The 15,864-nt window shown below is 43.3% G+C and overlaps 2 protein-coding genes across 2 annotated transcripts; both read left to right on the forward strand.

The window, feature by feature from the left end:
* Nucleotides 1-535: 535 nt before the first annotated feature.
* On the forward strand, nt 536-12,582 carry LOC143181627 (uncharacterized). The gene is made up of 6 exons (XM_076382146.1): nt 536-671; nt 8,968-9,194; nt 9,660-9,897; nt 10,986-11,138; nt 11,815-12,022; nt 12,205-12,582. The coding sequence occupies exons 2-6, from the start codon at nt 8,988-8,990 to the stop codon at nt 12,359-12,361; spliced, it is 963 nt and encodes a 320-aa protein (XP_076238261.1). The 5' UTR covers nt 536-671; nt 8,968-8,987; the 3' UTR covers nt 12,362-12,582.
* A 1,332-nt stretch (nt 12,583-13,914) lies between these two features.
* On the forward strand, nt 13,915-14,931 carry Cpr11 (cuticular protein 11). The gene is made up of 5 exons (XM_076381773.1): nt 13,915-13,940; nt 13,982-14,087; nt 14,152-14,218; nt 14,280-14,513; nt 14,777-14,931. The coding sequence occupies exons 1-5, from the start codon at nt 13,915-13,917 to the stop codon at nt 14,929-14,931; spliced, it is 588 nt and encodes a 195-aa protein (XP_076237888.1).
* The last annotated feature ends 933 nt before the right edge of the window (nt 14,932-15,864 follow it).

Consider the following 15,864-nt stretch of genomic DNA (forward strand, 5'->3'; position numbering starts at 1 on the left):
CCAGCTTTAAATATCTCAATAAATGGACAACCGAAAAATGCATATTCCAATATTTAAATTGCGTCCCAATACCTGAATATACTATTTTATAATATTTCTTGTGTTTTATTAGTGGTTTTTATTATTCATTAAAATTTAAGCTTAAAATTAAATAAAATTAGCGTTAGTGTCCAGGTATCGGGGCATGATCGACATGGTACATTTAATACTTTCAAGTCTACGCTCCCATCGAACATAAAAAATCCTAAATTACAGCTCGAAAGTCGTTAAACGCTTTATTTTCTGACAAACGAACCGTACAGGCGCGGCCAGTTGCCAGGTAAAGCGGAGAGCGTCGATGAACGATAGAGTCGGGCACGTAATCGTAGGCGCGGCGAAGATGCCTCGGCCGTGCCTTTTCCATTTGTCGAGGCGACCACTGTCGAAGCATCTTATACCGTTCGTCCTCGTGGCCATTCCAAGCGGGAATTCTTGAAAGCCAGTTGCGCTGTGGAAACACGCGTTGCCTGCCGCTCGCCTGCGTCCGCTTTCAAGTGCTCGTAAAACCAACGTCTCGCTTCGCGCCGTTCTCGAGTGCGCCGAATTTTCTTGCCAACGGGACCATCGAAGAACACTGAAGTGCCCGTGACCACTTGACCCCTGTCACCCTCGGTTCCCACGGTCAAATTCGGGTGAGTAACAATCCAGCGTCAAGCACTCACCGTGGTGACTTCAGAACCGTTTCTTCAGAACTGTGCTGGCTTTCCTGGCGAGAAAATCTTGGGAATTGTTCTCAAATCGACGGAGGTACCTTTTCCTTGAAGATATTTTTAGTTGAGAGCGTCTCGAGTGCGCGGATTTACATTGTCGTTTGGGAACAGGTGTTTTTGTCAGAATTTGAACCTTGGTCAGGAATTCTAGATTTTTCGCGGAATTGTGGTCTGCTGGTGGTTGGGTCTGAAGCAGAAGGGAAAACAGGGGAAATAGTTATTTCTTTTCTATTGACACAGGGTAGGAAGTGAAACACTGTAATTTCTCTCGGTGCATCTTGATGTCTTGGGTGTTGGTTTGCCAGAGAACATTAAAAAACTTTCTCTGCTTCACTTCAACGAGTCAATATTGAAAGTGTATACCTCATAGGAATAAGACAATCAGGAGACTCCATCCCGTTGAATTTATTTCTCAATCTCGGTTCTTCAACGGCCTCGTAAACGATCTTCGAATGGAAAATCTGTGATGGTCGTTTTCACAGGAGCGCAATGGACTGATAAGTTAATTAAGTGCGAAGTAGAGCAGATTAAGGGACCGAGTGGTGCGTGACGCGTAAAAAAGGATCGCGCGCTGGAGGTATGCATATTAACCATCAACTCAGCTCTCACAATCGCCGGCGCTACGATCTCCATAAACAATTCGTTCTCGTGGAAGGTATCGAGGTATCGAGGATTTCAGAAAGTCGTTTCGAATCTTCAATTCCGGCGACAGTTTCGCTCGGCTGGCACGGTTCGCCAGCGGCGATAATCGAACGCCTCGAAGCGGAAGCAACGATCCTCGCTTGACAGCTAATCGAAACAAAGGAGTCGTTCGCGCGACACGACTAAGCGCTTTCGTTTCATTTAGGCGAGCGTTCCCAGTCGAAATGCAGCTCGACACGATAGCCAAATGTCCATTGGGGACTCGACTCTACCTGCTCAGAAGGGAAACTGTGTACAATGGCACGCAGCGATTCCTCGATGGATCGCATTCCTGGACGAGCGTGTTGTTCTGCAGGTCAGCGTCCCAGCCAGCGGCGGGAAAAGTGGCCAGCCGAAACTTTCTATTTAGACTCGTGTCGTGTACTCGTCAACCCGCGAACGGGGTGTGAACCCGTTAAATCGACCTCACAAATTTGCCAGCCCATTGCGTAACCGCCACGAAATTGACTGTCGCCTCTATCGGCCAGATTGTGCAACCTGCAATCTAATGTATTCCTGTTTTGCCTACATTCCTCGACAGGCACCATGTTGCTGATGGAAATGTATTTAAGGTTAGGGAATGTGTTATTTAGTTTGTCGAGGAATAAATATTAGGTTTGTGGTATTTGGAAGTGGAAGGGTGAAGGAAAGGTCAGGAAACTGGTAGAACCACAGACTTCTATAATTATAATACACGCTAGACTGCTTGTGTCTGTTAATCGTTCCATCTTTTATGTACGAATTTGACATATAGACTAATACGCATGCGCCACGAAAAGGGGAAAAAAAATATAGGCTTCTATATAATATAGAAGTATCATGTAGAAATCTGTGTATGTAATACATATTATGTACAGGTATTTATATACTTGCCACTTAAAAGTTTAGTTCATAAAGATTTCTTGGATATATTCATCCTACAGCTACACATGGAGTTAGCAGTCTACTATATTACCTATATGTATTATAGAAGTCTGTGTATAGAGTAGAGTACCTTAAGAATTAAAGGTTAGAGAATGTGTTATCTAACTTGTGGGATCGTGAACAATAGGGTTATGGGATTTGGAAGTACAAGAGCAAAGAACAGGCTAGGAATGTGATAAAAGAGAGTTCCTTACTAATTTACATCATGGCGATTAACAGAAGAAAATTATCTACTTGTAATTCCTGCAGGGTATTCAAAATTGCATGCAGAGGATATTAAGTAACCTTATTTAATAGTTTAAAGATACAAGTAACAAGAAATGGAACTAAAACTACAAATTCTTTAGATACATTCACTTCGCTGCAGCAGTTAAGTCTTACTCCCGCGAGATCTGAAATCGAAGTATTACTCATACTGTTTTAGTGTCTCCTATCCCACATTCCATACTGTACTTATCACTTAGCATAAGTTATTTAACCTGCCTGCCTCTCATGCCTCTGAGTGTATTGAAATACTACAAGAAAGGTTCGAGAAAGAATCTCATTGACTAGGTCGGCACATAACAATAATAACCTAGAAATGGATACCCGTACCTAGACTCCAAGGCAAGGAATTAATTTTCCCATGATTAATATCGTAGCAGAATTATGCTGAAGCTTCAATCACAGCGAAAGTTAAACATCGAAATTAAAAACCTAAAGGAAGAAAACGAGGCCAACAAGAAAGAACGCAATTCCACAAAACTTCTTTCGCAATATTCCACCCGAGACCATTAAAATTCCTCGCGAGAGGAACGTCGACAATATCTCGCAGCGGCAGGTGCTCAGATTACGTAATCGACGCGAAAAAACGTTGGTCATAAACGTTATGCAAATAACAATTGAGCTAGTGTTCACGGATTAGCGGTGTTTATCTGCTCCACGCGGTCACTGGCGGTCAGCAGGGAGTACCGTTGCGCGTATCAGGCGTATCTGGACAGAGTCTGGCTGCCTCGAACCCACGCTGCCGTAAACGCGAGTTCGTGGCTAATAATTCTTACGATTACAAGTGGAAAGAACCGCGTGGTTGCCCAGGGAGCCCCGTTAAACCGCACAGCCTTCCTGGTTCCTTGCAGCGATCCGAACCCGCGCCGCGGTTTCAAGCGAAACGCTCAGTCATGCAAAGGTGCGAATACATCACGATTCGCAAACTATTTATGAACTGTGCGGAAATTAAATTTCCTAGAATCCATCTGTTTACGTATCTGATCACATACTGCTTTTGATGTTCTTGGAAAAACCGAGTGAAGCCTTGTTCAGATTAGTTCAGTTACTTGAACGCAAGTGACTGGAAGCAACTTGACCAATGTGAACATGTTACAAGCTTCGAGTGAAGTTAACATTCTTTTAACGTTTCCTTGCTGTGAAGAACACATTGATTGATGTGTACCAAGATGTATACTAATACCATATAGGACAAATTTCAGGCAAATCGATAAATATGTGAACGTCAAGAAAATATATAACCAAATAATCAGAATACGTTACCTCTTCCGACGCCATTTTTATTATTTTGGTATGACAGCATGACTTCAAGTTACTTTTGAATTCAAACCACCTGAATTCAAGTAGCTTGACTTGTATAAACGCAAATTTGACATCAGGCTACTTACACACAATTTACTTGAATATAAATGGCTTGAATTCAAGTAGCTTGACTAATTCGAGCGAAGCTCAAGCATGATAAACAGTTTGTGAACTGTTCGCTGGTGTAGACCCAGCTTTAAAATACTGCTGACTCACCATAGACTGAGGAAACACTGATGAGCTTAAAACGAAGGACACGTTCTGGTGTCCACTCTTCACTGGTAGCCCATTTTGCTCCTGATGCGTAAGTTCCTAGGGAAGTAGGAAAATCCCTAGGGAAATTAATTTAGCCACATTTGTAGGGAAGGAATACTGCGATGTTTTATATGTACTGAAATTTAGGGGGATGTTGAGTGAGGTTCTAAGCTTACAGCGAGTTTGGGTCTCGCTCGATATTCCCACATTATTATTGGAATTAGCACGGGCGAATAAATCCCAGCGACTCGAATATGTAACCGCGAAACGTGACTTGCTCGCTCGTGACCGTCGACAGGGCACTGGTGAGTGGTTCATTCTGATCGTGGGATTTTTCGAGTGTATGATTTGTTATCGTGTATGCAAAAATTGGGGGAAGAGGGAGGCGGAGGCGAGCATGTGTATGGAACACAATAGAGGGAGGTATACGTACGTACAGTCAATGTCAGAAACTTGTATGCGCCCTATCGCAACACTACTGTAATATTTCATATTTCCATTCGAAAATCTGGTGAGCTGAAAGTTAATGAATTCAAAAATTTCAAAGAATATTTGAGCCCCACAAATAGCTAACTACAGGGAGCTATCTGGGAATTGAAAACAGTAAAAAGTTTGAAAACGTAGATAATCCTAATTACGAAAATTCAAACACTGAAATTTAAATATTTTGACAATTTGAAAGTCATATAAAGTGGAAACCCGAAAATTTGAAAATATAAAAATGAAAAGTGTGGAAACCATTCAAGCCCCCCTCTTACGTCAAATAAGCCAAATTAAGATCGAGTATTGCAGCGCATTAAAAATTTATTTTTCCATCTGACTGCACTAAATTATGGAGGTGACAGTCAATAAAGTAATCTCAATCTCAAGATGAAATTTAACGATTCCATTCGTTTCTCCTCGCAACTGCGCGACGGCAAGAGTGCCACTTAACGATCTTTGATTTCGTTTCCACGTACCCAGGCGAACGGTTTTTCGTAGCAGGAGGGATCAAAGGGAAAGTATTTTATAGATTCATGTCGTAGACCAGTTTGCAAATAAATGTCAAAGCGACTTGCTTGTTACTGCAATTCACTAGAACCAGATCCAGAAACGGATCGATACCCATATCCCTCAGATCTTTTCGTCGCTTTTCCTCCTTGCTGCATAATTTTTATCGTAAACACCACGGGGAATTTTCCAAAGCGTAATTTATCAGCGAACCTTGGCATTATTTACTCTCCCATCGAGGATATTCATTATAAATATGCAGGATCCCGATACTGCGTCGAACTGAATCCACGCCTCGCTTTCCCTTTTACCTCTTGCAGCGCCTCTGGTAATTTCGCGATGCTTATCGAGTCCAAACAGAAAATATCACGAGGCTCTTCTGCCTCTCTCAAAAATTAGCGAACATAATAACAACAGAATAGTTCAATAATCTTGGCGATGGGGGGTAATTAGTGAAAAAGAAACGCGATTCAGCGAAAAACGAAACGGCGTTAGAGCGTTTCACTCAGATCCTTATAGCCGATCTCATTGTCAGATAGGCGGCTATAATTTTCGTAGCACCTGTCGTTCAACTCGGTTTCTTTCCGCGGCTGCATTCCAGAGAAAGTTGGCTGCGATGATTCCACACGCAACCGAGGCGCGCACTCGCTTGCTGTGCGTACATTAGCGTCTACGACGCACAACTGCAGCAGGGGATCTCCCAGGCACGCACACCGACGAAATTTTCCACGCGTGTGGCCAGGTAAGAAATCTTCCCATTCTGCACTTGGGTTCTTTGTAAGACATTGAAACGATTAGAAACTCTTTCGGCATTTAATTTTTTGTGTTGAAGTAGCTTGGCTGGTTTCTAATTGGGTTCGGTTTCATTTTGAAGCCTTTGAGATGCTTATTGTTATTATCAATAATTATATAATCAATTTACATGTTACTGCAACTCGGTATTATGTATATTAATATATACAATTAAAGTAAAGTATCACGTCTGAGTGAACACTTTTGATACACTCTGCATAAGAAAACTTAATTCTAGATTATTTGAATTTTAATAACCCTTAATTGTGTTAGGTCGACCAGAAAACTCTGTCGAATATTTCCATCAAAAAATGTAAAATTTCCAATCAACCTCATAACCGAAAGTTTAAATTATCTTCGTAATTTAACGTGCAATGTTGAAGAGAGAATATCCAGGCCGATAAGAACATTATATACATCTATATACTTTGTCATGAATATTCTACATTTCACAAATTTTTATATTACTGGAAAAATGTACCTCAATTAACGAGCCCTCTATATGGTTTTTTGTCTCTATATTTCTTCCATGTGGGAATCTCTCGCCAGAACTTTTGATTCCCAATCCACGGATCGCATCAGAAGGCGAGTCCAACGTGGGCGGACGCGTGGAAACGCATTAATTTTGGGAACAGGGGATTCCTGTCCTCTCTCAGATGATAAAAAACATAATTTTTCTGTCACAACCCCTGCGCCCTCCGTCGAATGATTCGTCCGACTGAAAATCTCGTATTCCATTTGAAATCGGAGCTCATCAACGAGGAACAGGGCTGCCTCGAATATCGGTTAACTCTCACTTCCTGCGAACCGTTGCCAACTACAATTTCGCTCTATCGCGCGCATGTGCGGAAACGGGGGTTCCCTGTTGACCCTATGACCAGTGAAATTTCACTATTGGATCATTCTTGGAGATAGATAACCGATTTGTTGAAAATCGATCCCTGTTCTGGGGTGAGTTTAATTTGAAGTGTTATCGGTGCAGAATTACGTGGAAGGATTCTGGTAAAGGATTCGTGGCGCGCATTAGCAATTTGATTGCCATGGTAGGCTCATTTAAAAATTTGCTTATAGTGCTCTTTTTATGCTAATGGTCCCTGATTGAATTTTTATTGAACGTGTTATATAAAACGAAAATTATTTATGAATCTCACGATTTGGTAGAAATAATAAAAATAGTCTGTCAGTAAAAATGAAAAAAATTTCTATGCTGAGTTTGTAAAACGGGTGCAATTACATTTTGTGTGATCTTTCATGAGCATTGCCACAGGCGTCAGCGTCAATAATTTTCAGTCGATCAATGATTTCCTGGTCCTCTTCAATAAAACATTTTCTAACCTTAAATTTTAAACGAGACCGTATAATTTCTTTGATACCTCCTCGAACTGATTCGAGTTGCCAAGTAGCTGCGTAAAAATGCCTCTTTATGCTGTCTGAAGTTCCCCTCGGGCCGCTTAATCGATTCAGCACATTAACGGAAACGTGATCGGCGCTATTAAATCGACGGCGCGCGACGCCGCGCGATTTTCACCGTGTCGGACGGTCGAACACGTTCCTGGGGTGGGATGTGTTCGATTTTGCAAATCCGCGCAGAATTCGTGACGACGAACAGCGGTTGGGATGGCCGTGGAGAAACAGGAGCGGCCGCGGGCCACGCCTCGCTGCTTCTAGATACGCTCTTTAGAAAGGCGAGTCACTTCGACGAGCAAGAACCTTTCCAACACCCTTCACTTTTCGCGGGAAAAACGAAATCCTCGACGATACCGAGCAATCAACCTTGAAGAGAGATTTTTTGGCACAGCAGAAGATTCTCGCATCGAAGTAGCCACTTGAACAGGCCTGGTTTAATGAAGGAAGCCTAAGAGGCACCAGGGTGGCTTTAACTTTGCCCCTTATCCTTTAAGGAACATTTAAAGGGCATTAGTTTCGATTTATTAATGATTTTATTCAAAAGTCACATTTACTGTGGAGATTTGAAATTTAGCTCAAGGATTGAAAATAATTATCCTTTATAAAATCCTATTTAAAAAAAAATAGGGTATGTTTTAATATGCTGTCAATCCTCTCCCTCCTTATCCACAAGACCTTGACCCGACCTTGCACTGGAGAAAACAATATTTACACAATTTAACATTCAGAATCAATTATTCGACTAAATGTCACTGATTGATTTTATTTAAAAACGAAATAGGACGTGACACTTGACAGTGCTAAGTTTATGGTTCCTGATTTGTCCTACCTTCGTCCACGGCCTTCTATTTCGTGACAGTGTCGCCGTTTCTGCTCCCAGTTAAATATACTATGCCTTATAGCATTATTATTGATTGATCGGCTGTCAACGACATTCGTGCACAGAATTACGGTCCGCGGATTTATACGGGTTGCGTGTGGCCATCGACGGCTGTGGTGCAAACAGTACCAGTATGTGGACTGGCGCTAGCGCTAATGTGTGCCCAGAGATCGGATTCTATGATTAGCAGTCTTAAGGGGCGATTTGTCGAATAGATTTGCAACGCTGTGTAAACATTGTGTATCTTTAACTACTCGGTATAAGAGAGACTAATACAGTATTAATCGATACAATGGATAGGAATAGGGAACCAAGTCTCAGTATTCCAAGTTAATAGATCAAGGAATCAATTAATCTCCCGATCTGTCCTTGAATAGATTCCATCAATAGGAGACGTATAGAGCGTGGCATCTTTGATCAGAAGACGAGAGTATATCCATGTACGAAACATCGACGCGAGACTCAGCTAGAAGACAATAGAAGACATGTGGGAGGACTAGGTCCTTTAGAAAAATAATATTAATAGATTTCTTGTATTTTTTTGTAATTTAACCACTGCTGTCAGATACCGGGACAAAATGTCTTCCAGAGACGTCATAGTTTGGGAGTGGGGGTACTGCACGCTATTGAACTACATCAATCTTTTACTCTATGACGTCACTGGAAGGTATTTTGTCCTGACATTTGGCAATACTGAATTCAACTGTGTTTTATGCTTCGTAGGTCGAACACTGTCGGACAGGATGGACGCTGAGACGGGGGCCATTTTGGCCCTACAAATACTGGCACTATGTTCGATAGTGGCAGCCCTCCTTGCTTACTTGATGCGGCAGTCAAGGAATGCCAGCGATGAGTACGAGTCCCGTAACAAACGTCACGTGCTCGTTACCAGCTGCGACACCTGCGTAGGCTTGCAGATCGCCCTTGCGCTCTATGAAGTTGGCTACAAGGTAATCGACTGCGTAGTTGGCCTACGCGAATCGATCACGAGCTGGTCAGAATCGGAGCGCACCTTTTATGTCAGATAGGAAGATTACCGGTTTCCTTCTTCCCACTTGTTAAAGAGAATCCGTTAAGTGCTTGGAGAGTTCAAAAGACTTGTTTTTAAGGTCAATTTAAGCATTAGCAACTCAAATTTACTTTTTTAAAATCGAGGAATAATTAATGTGATGATCTTGTATCGAGACAATGCTACAAATTACTCTTCTGAACCTAGCTGTCTTGGATTCATTATGTGGTTCGTTATACACACTGCATATACCTATATATACACATTAATGGCACTATACATGACACCATTAAAGTGATATCATTCATAACTGTACCTGTATAGTGCTATTGCTCATGGTAAATGATACTATTACCCACGCAAGGATGACGCTGCAAAGTGTTGTAATCTGGTCGACAATTAACAGGTGTTCGCGGGTCTGCTCGATCCCTCAGGCAACTCACCATCGATCAAGATCCTCCGAGCGATCGAGCAACAGAAGGAAAGGGAGGAGGATCCAGTGGAGGCGGGGCAAGCCGATCCCCAGGATACGGAAGTACGTGTTCGCGGGCAAATCGTGCCAGTGGAGCTGGATCCGACCAGGGAGGACAGTTTACGCGCCTGTTTGGACGCAGTTAGAGCGAAACTTCCGGCTGGGGAAGATGGCAAGCAATTGTCGCTTTAATGCGCGGCGAACGACGAAGATCGAGCACGCTTGGCTGACCCTTCATTTTCGCCAGTTTCGTGTCTAAATTCGACCGCAAGCGATTCCATAGAACGTGGAATTGCATGAAATTTAAAAAAGAGGATATTCCAAGGGTTTGTGTGAAGTAGATGAGTTGCTTAGGGAAGAACAAAATGTATGAAGTTTGCATTGAAGTCTCGTCTTGAAAGCGTTCCGCGTTTCTGTAAGACAATAGTTGAGGGAATGACTGCAGCTATTCATTTCGATTTTCACGTGAAGTAGTATCAGTTCTATTGTTAATTGGGCAAGTTTAAGAGCTTCTAGGGGTTGTACAATGAGGCAGGTTTATTTGCAAGTAGTGAGAAGACAGATAGGTACAGAGACTTATTGGGGAGGGTAAGTCCCTCCTTCTCCTTCCGAGTGAAAGGTGGGTTCTTTAAAATATAGCGTAGGTAATTGGAACAGCAACATAAATTGCTGCAACTTGAAATGGAATTAAATCATTCATTCTCAAGGTAGAATAACCTGGAAGTGAATTTCTAGGGGTATTTAAAGATACGAACATCCTCGGAGGTATAGGACCTAGCATTGATCTCCTATGTTACTCATCTCGACATAAACACCGATAAATATTTGTATCCGACAGATAGGAGTTAGGGAAAAACATGACCGCAGATATTGGTGGAATGCAAACTACTCTCGCCAATTCATAAATCGTTCTATCAAACCGAACAATCCCTTTCCAATAACCGATCGTTGCTCTTAATGAATTTACCTTTATCGATTCCATCCCCTTCAGCCTGCTATAAATTACTTTCGACACCCTGTTTAATAGAAACTTTTCCCTCGTCTCGTCGCCCCTGCTAGCAGCACGATTTACTCCATCTAGAAACAACGTGAGCTTGAAACTGGTGATCATTAATAGAAATCCAATGACCAGGGCTCGAACTTTCACGCTGGACCAGATCGTTGGGAGTCCCGCGAAAGGAAGTTCCATCTTCGTCGTAGCCACCGCGCCATCTGAAACTGCTTAGAACACAGGCGAGCATGAACTTTACTTAATTACAGGTCTCTGGGCAGTCGTGCACACGGGGGGCCTCGCTCTGCCAGGCGTTATAGAGAGGCAGCCCAGTTCCGCGTGGGAATCCATGTTGCGACACAACCTGGTGGCCCCGCTACGAACCGCCAGAGTATTCATTCCCCTCCTGCGAGCCAAGAGAGGTCCGTTGCCTGGCCTGGAAACTGTGATTTCACTTGGAGCTTTATCAAAACGCTAAAGAGAATGAGTTCTATGGAATCTGGACCCTCTTGCTATTGGCTATTGTTGCTACCGTGTACCTGCACTTCTCCTGTATTGTAGGGTCTCTCAACAATGATAGAATTGTATGAAGCACCCCTTGGGAGATATAAAAAGACAGGTCCTTAGCTGTCCGCTTCATCTTTGCACATAGAACTTGTGTCTCAAGCTTTGGTAACCATCTCAGTGAACACCACATCCACTATTGTATCGCTTCCTTACGTTCTAACCCAGGCATGATCAGTGTTCATCTAGGCTCAAGTATTCACCTAGACCTAGCAACTGCTTATCCGAATTTAACAAGTAATCATCCAGGCCTAACAATTACTCTCTCAAACTTAACAACTGCTCATCCAGTTCTAACAGATACTTGGGTCTTAACAAGGCAATCCTTACAAGTTAAAGTCTTAACAAGACCTTAAATTGAAAAGTTTGCCAAGTTGGGGCAGCCTGATCAATCCCACGGACTTCTACTTACACGCTATTGGTCAGATCGGCTGTGTATCGGTACCTATCGACCTAACGGTACTCTGGAAGCGCCGAGGCTGTTAGGAGGTTATCGTGCCATAGTACACTGCAAAGAACTCGTTTCTGTTAAAGGTCGCATCGTTCTGTTGGGCGATTCCGTGACAAGCTACGGCACCAAAGCTGGAACAGGGCTGGTGGCGTACAGCGCCTCGCGGAAAGCCGTGGAAGGTGCCGCAGAGGCACTAAAGAGCGAGCTACAATCCTCAGGAGTCGACGTCGTCCTCCTTAAACCGCCACCCGTGAATCCTCTTATTCTTTATAGTTCACCGGTTCTCAAGACGTAAGCCTTCAAACAGTGTTACGCGGTCGTTTTTTCCACTGAGATAGAGCCTGTAGCTAGTACCTAGCTCAGCACTGTGTTCTGTATCGCTGAGATTGTTCAGCTTTAAGGCCTGTCGCGGTTCATCGCGAACGTTTGCATTCAGAAATAAAGTGACAAGAGAATGGTCGGTGTTTTTGCAGATCTGACGTGGAATCAGGGATCCTGTCGTCAGAGGGAACATGGACGGCTCCAGTGTCAGCCCGTTGCGTCCAGAGCTCGCTAATCCCTGCACTCACGACTCCCTGTCCACGGAGCTCTTATGACATGGCGGCCAAAGCTGGACTCTTCTGTCGATGAACCGACGAAAGAACCGTCACGTCACGAAAATGATTAATATCGTGTTAGATCACGTGTCAGCCAGTAATACTGTGTAAGAGTAACGCTCACTAATGTGGCCCTTGTGTGATTTCTTCCTGTTAATATTAACTGATCCTGAAAGGACGCGTTAATGAGTGAGCATTGAAAGAGGCTCAAGATCCTTATCATATTTGTACAGTTTTGTAATTAATACAATGTTAACGAAAACTAATAGTGTAACAGTGTATCCTGCCATGTTCCCCCCCTTCAATTAACGTGCACTACGCTGACACAATCATCGTTTCACTGCTACAACTCGTGATCGTGATTACGTGTAGTATTATCGAATAACAGTTTCCATTCAAACGAAATCGGAGATTCACCCGCGTCGCAGATAATGCTACGCCTGAGGCTCCGCCCCCAAGCTAAATCCGATTTAATGATTCGCAGCGTGTGACACGTTAATTTTATATAGAAACGCAACTTTAAATTATGCAATCACTTTTTCGACAACTGACCAATTGTTTGTCAATACCCATTTCTTAATTCCGAGCAAGAACCGAGGCTCGAAATATTTCGCAGCTGGTCATCGTTGTTGCATAAAACGTCATTCTAATTATCCACTGAACCGTGCATCATCGTCTAAACCATTCCCGATGCTGAGACAAGGAAATGTTCGAGCCCTGGAATATGTTCCTTTAATTGTTCACGAGCGAGCGTAATGGATATCGCGAAACAATTTGGGTGTTTGTTAACAATTCACAGATCGATTCGTCAAAAATATTTCATTAGTCGTTACCACGGTGATAATCATTGAATCATGTGGCCAGTGGAGCCCAGGGGCGAGGGGTCAAAATATTTGACTTCCTCCGGTCGAATCGATAGATTACAATTCAGCCACGAATGAATGTATCATGCAAGCGAACAGTAACGCGGAAATGCAATAAATTCAACAATAAACTGTATCGCCACGCCAGGGTGCGGCTATTCAGGCGACATATTGACACCCGGCCGGGTCCATCGTCGAAAACGCGCGATTTATTGCTCATTAATCTCGACAGTCCAATTTGCGTTCGCCGCGATCGAATATATGATAGGACAGGTTTCTTTAATGGAATCGTGTCGGGCCCAGCGACGCGGGAATAATTGTAGCCCTATAATTCTGGCATTATCGCAGATTTCCGGGTTGATTAAAACTACTAAAGCATCGGCAACACGGGTTCCGATAGCTGCGAGTGCAACTTGAAATTAAAATTCCTATTCGCGGCTGGATAGGGATTCCCATAAATCTCTTTCCCTCGTTGCGTCATGGGGGAACTTGCGCGCACCATGAGCACCCTTTGCGCCACTCAACGACAAAATTCAATTTGGCAACATTCGAATTTCATTTCGCTTTCAAAGAGAGATATCGAAACAGGAAGTTCGGATTTCTCGGTCCGATGGGTATTTTGCAACGCATTTTTGCCAACTTTCTCGTCATGGCGCAGCGTGGACGCCAGCCAGTGTCAACTGATGACGAAAACCGAAGTCACAACACCGCCATTGAAGAAACAATGAGTCGTCCACCTCTCACTCTATCGCTAGCACGAATGAACTGTGACAAATTAATGTTTTAATGAGACTGTTCTTTCGTGAGCCTGTCGCTACTATAAAATGTGATCCTGGTGGTCCAGGGGACAGATTGTTCTGGTGGTCTGACGTAAAAGCAACTATGGCATTGCTAGCGGTAAGCAAACTTCATTCCATTTCAGATTCTACTTAAAATAAAAACTCCTGATCTCCATTTTCAGAGATTGACCGTTTTCGCCCTGCTTTCCATCGTCTTCGCCAATGCTCTTCCAAAGAGCTATCACGAAGGTACCTCTATCCTTGGAAAATCAGATTTCTCTCAGTGACTGTTTGACTTGTTTGATCTCAGATGACGGTGGCGAGAGTGGAGCAGACAGAGGTGGGCACGGGGATGGCCATGGACATGCGCACTCTTTCCATCACTTCTCAGGACCTGTAGAAGGCCACCACGAAGAGATCAGTTGGAAGGATAAGCACGGGGACCATTACCATGACTACAGGGCTCATCCCAAGTACAAGTTCGCCTACGGGGTCGACGATAAGCACACCAAGGACCATCATGGACAGAGCGAACACCGTGATGGTAAGCATCGATCAAGTTCCTCTAAGAAAGTTCACCGAGCCACGATGTCTCATGTTCTTAATTAGAATCTCAAAGTAATTGGACGACCCGCCTTGCTTTTAATTAGAACTGATAAGTTCGCCTATTGAGGTTCTTCCCTGCGCCATAATTTTTCAACGCGCGTCCTTTAGTAGACTCCTTGCGCGATTTGTCATTCTGAAAGGGATTTTATGACACCTGTAAGCATAGAGGAATTCTAATGTGGATTCTGTTCGGGATTGCAGGGAAGGAGGTCGAAGGAGAGTATCACATCCACGAGCCAGGCGGCAACGTGAGAACTGTGAAGTACCACGCGGATCCTCATGGCGGGTTCTTCGCTGAAGTCCATAATTATGGCGGGAACGACCACTCTGGCGGCACTTATGGCCATAAGCATTGATAGAGAATGAAATGGGCGGAAAAAGCTTATCTACGCTTCTGTTGTTGTCGTTTTCACATTAGTCTCTTGCGACTGTGTTATATTCCTGTTATATTGTACACTAGGGTTAGTTTTCATGATAGCACTTGTATTTGTAATTGTAGATCCCCAATGCAAAATTGGTAGACTTGGCTGAGCTTCCCTGGCTAAGCAGAAAAAGGGAATTCAGTATCACTTTAATTATGGGTGCACTAATTAGGTCAAATGAGACTATCTGTTGTGCAGAGTGCCTATGAACATGAGGGACGGGATCCAATAGTCTTCCTCGGGTCAAGCCTGACATTTCTACCAAGTTTGCGTGGTCCACTTTATAGACTGTCTTACATTTGTTATGCAATGTGTCTACTATCGTGTATCTCTGTTATATGCTATTTCTGTTATTCAACACCTCGTAAAGAGAATTTCCAATTAAACTGAGTGAAGTCAGATCGTTATAATTCTGAAACAAAAATCTATTGAACCCTCATTGACTGCTAATATTTCCCTGGATATCGAATAGATATATTCGTCTATAAACGCACGTTAATCTACTGCATAATTCTCTTTGAGAACTGGACTAACAAAAACGCTCAATGGTGCCTCCACCACGCAGTACGAGTAAGTAATACAACCTCATCCTTGCTTTTAGACATTTCTTCGTTACGCATCGCGAGTTTTTCAAAGGAGATGTTTCCTGCAATTAATTAGTCGAAGTTGGCGGAAGTTCTTCACGTTTGAGCGCACTCAGCGGAACATCTTCTGTAAATATTAAAGCACCATGAGAAGGTGACTCTGGGCTGCATCGACGACAGAATTCCAGGAGAGAGGAGTTCAGACTAGAGGGTAATAGAGTTAAGATACAGCCAACAGGTACAAGTTGAGGGCCCTCCACGCGAGCTAAAATAGAAATTGAAA

This window comes from Calliopsis andreniformis, chromosome 7 (assembly GCF_051401765.1).
Source record: "Calliopsis andreniformis isolate RMS-2024a chromosome 7, iyCalAndr_principal, whole genome shotgun sequence".
Classification (NCBI taxonomy): Eukaryota; Metazoa; Arthropoda; class Insecta; order Hymenoptera; family Andrenidae; genus Calliopsis; species Calliopsis andreniformis.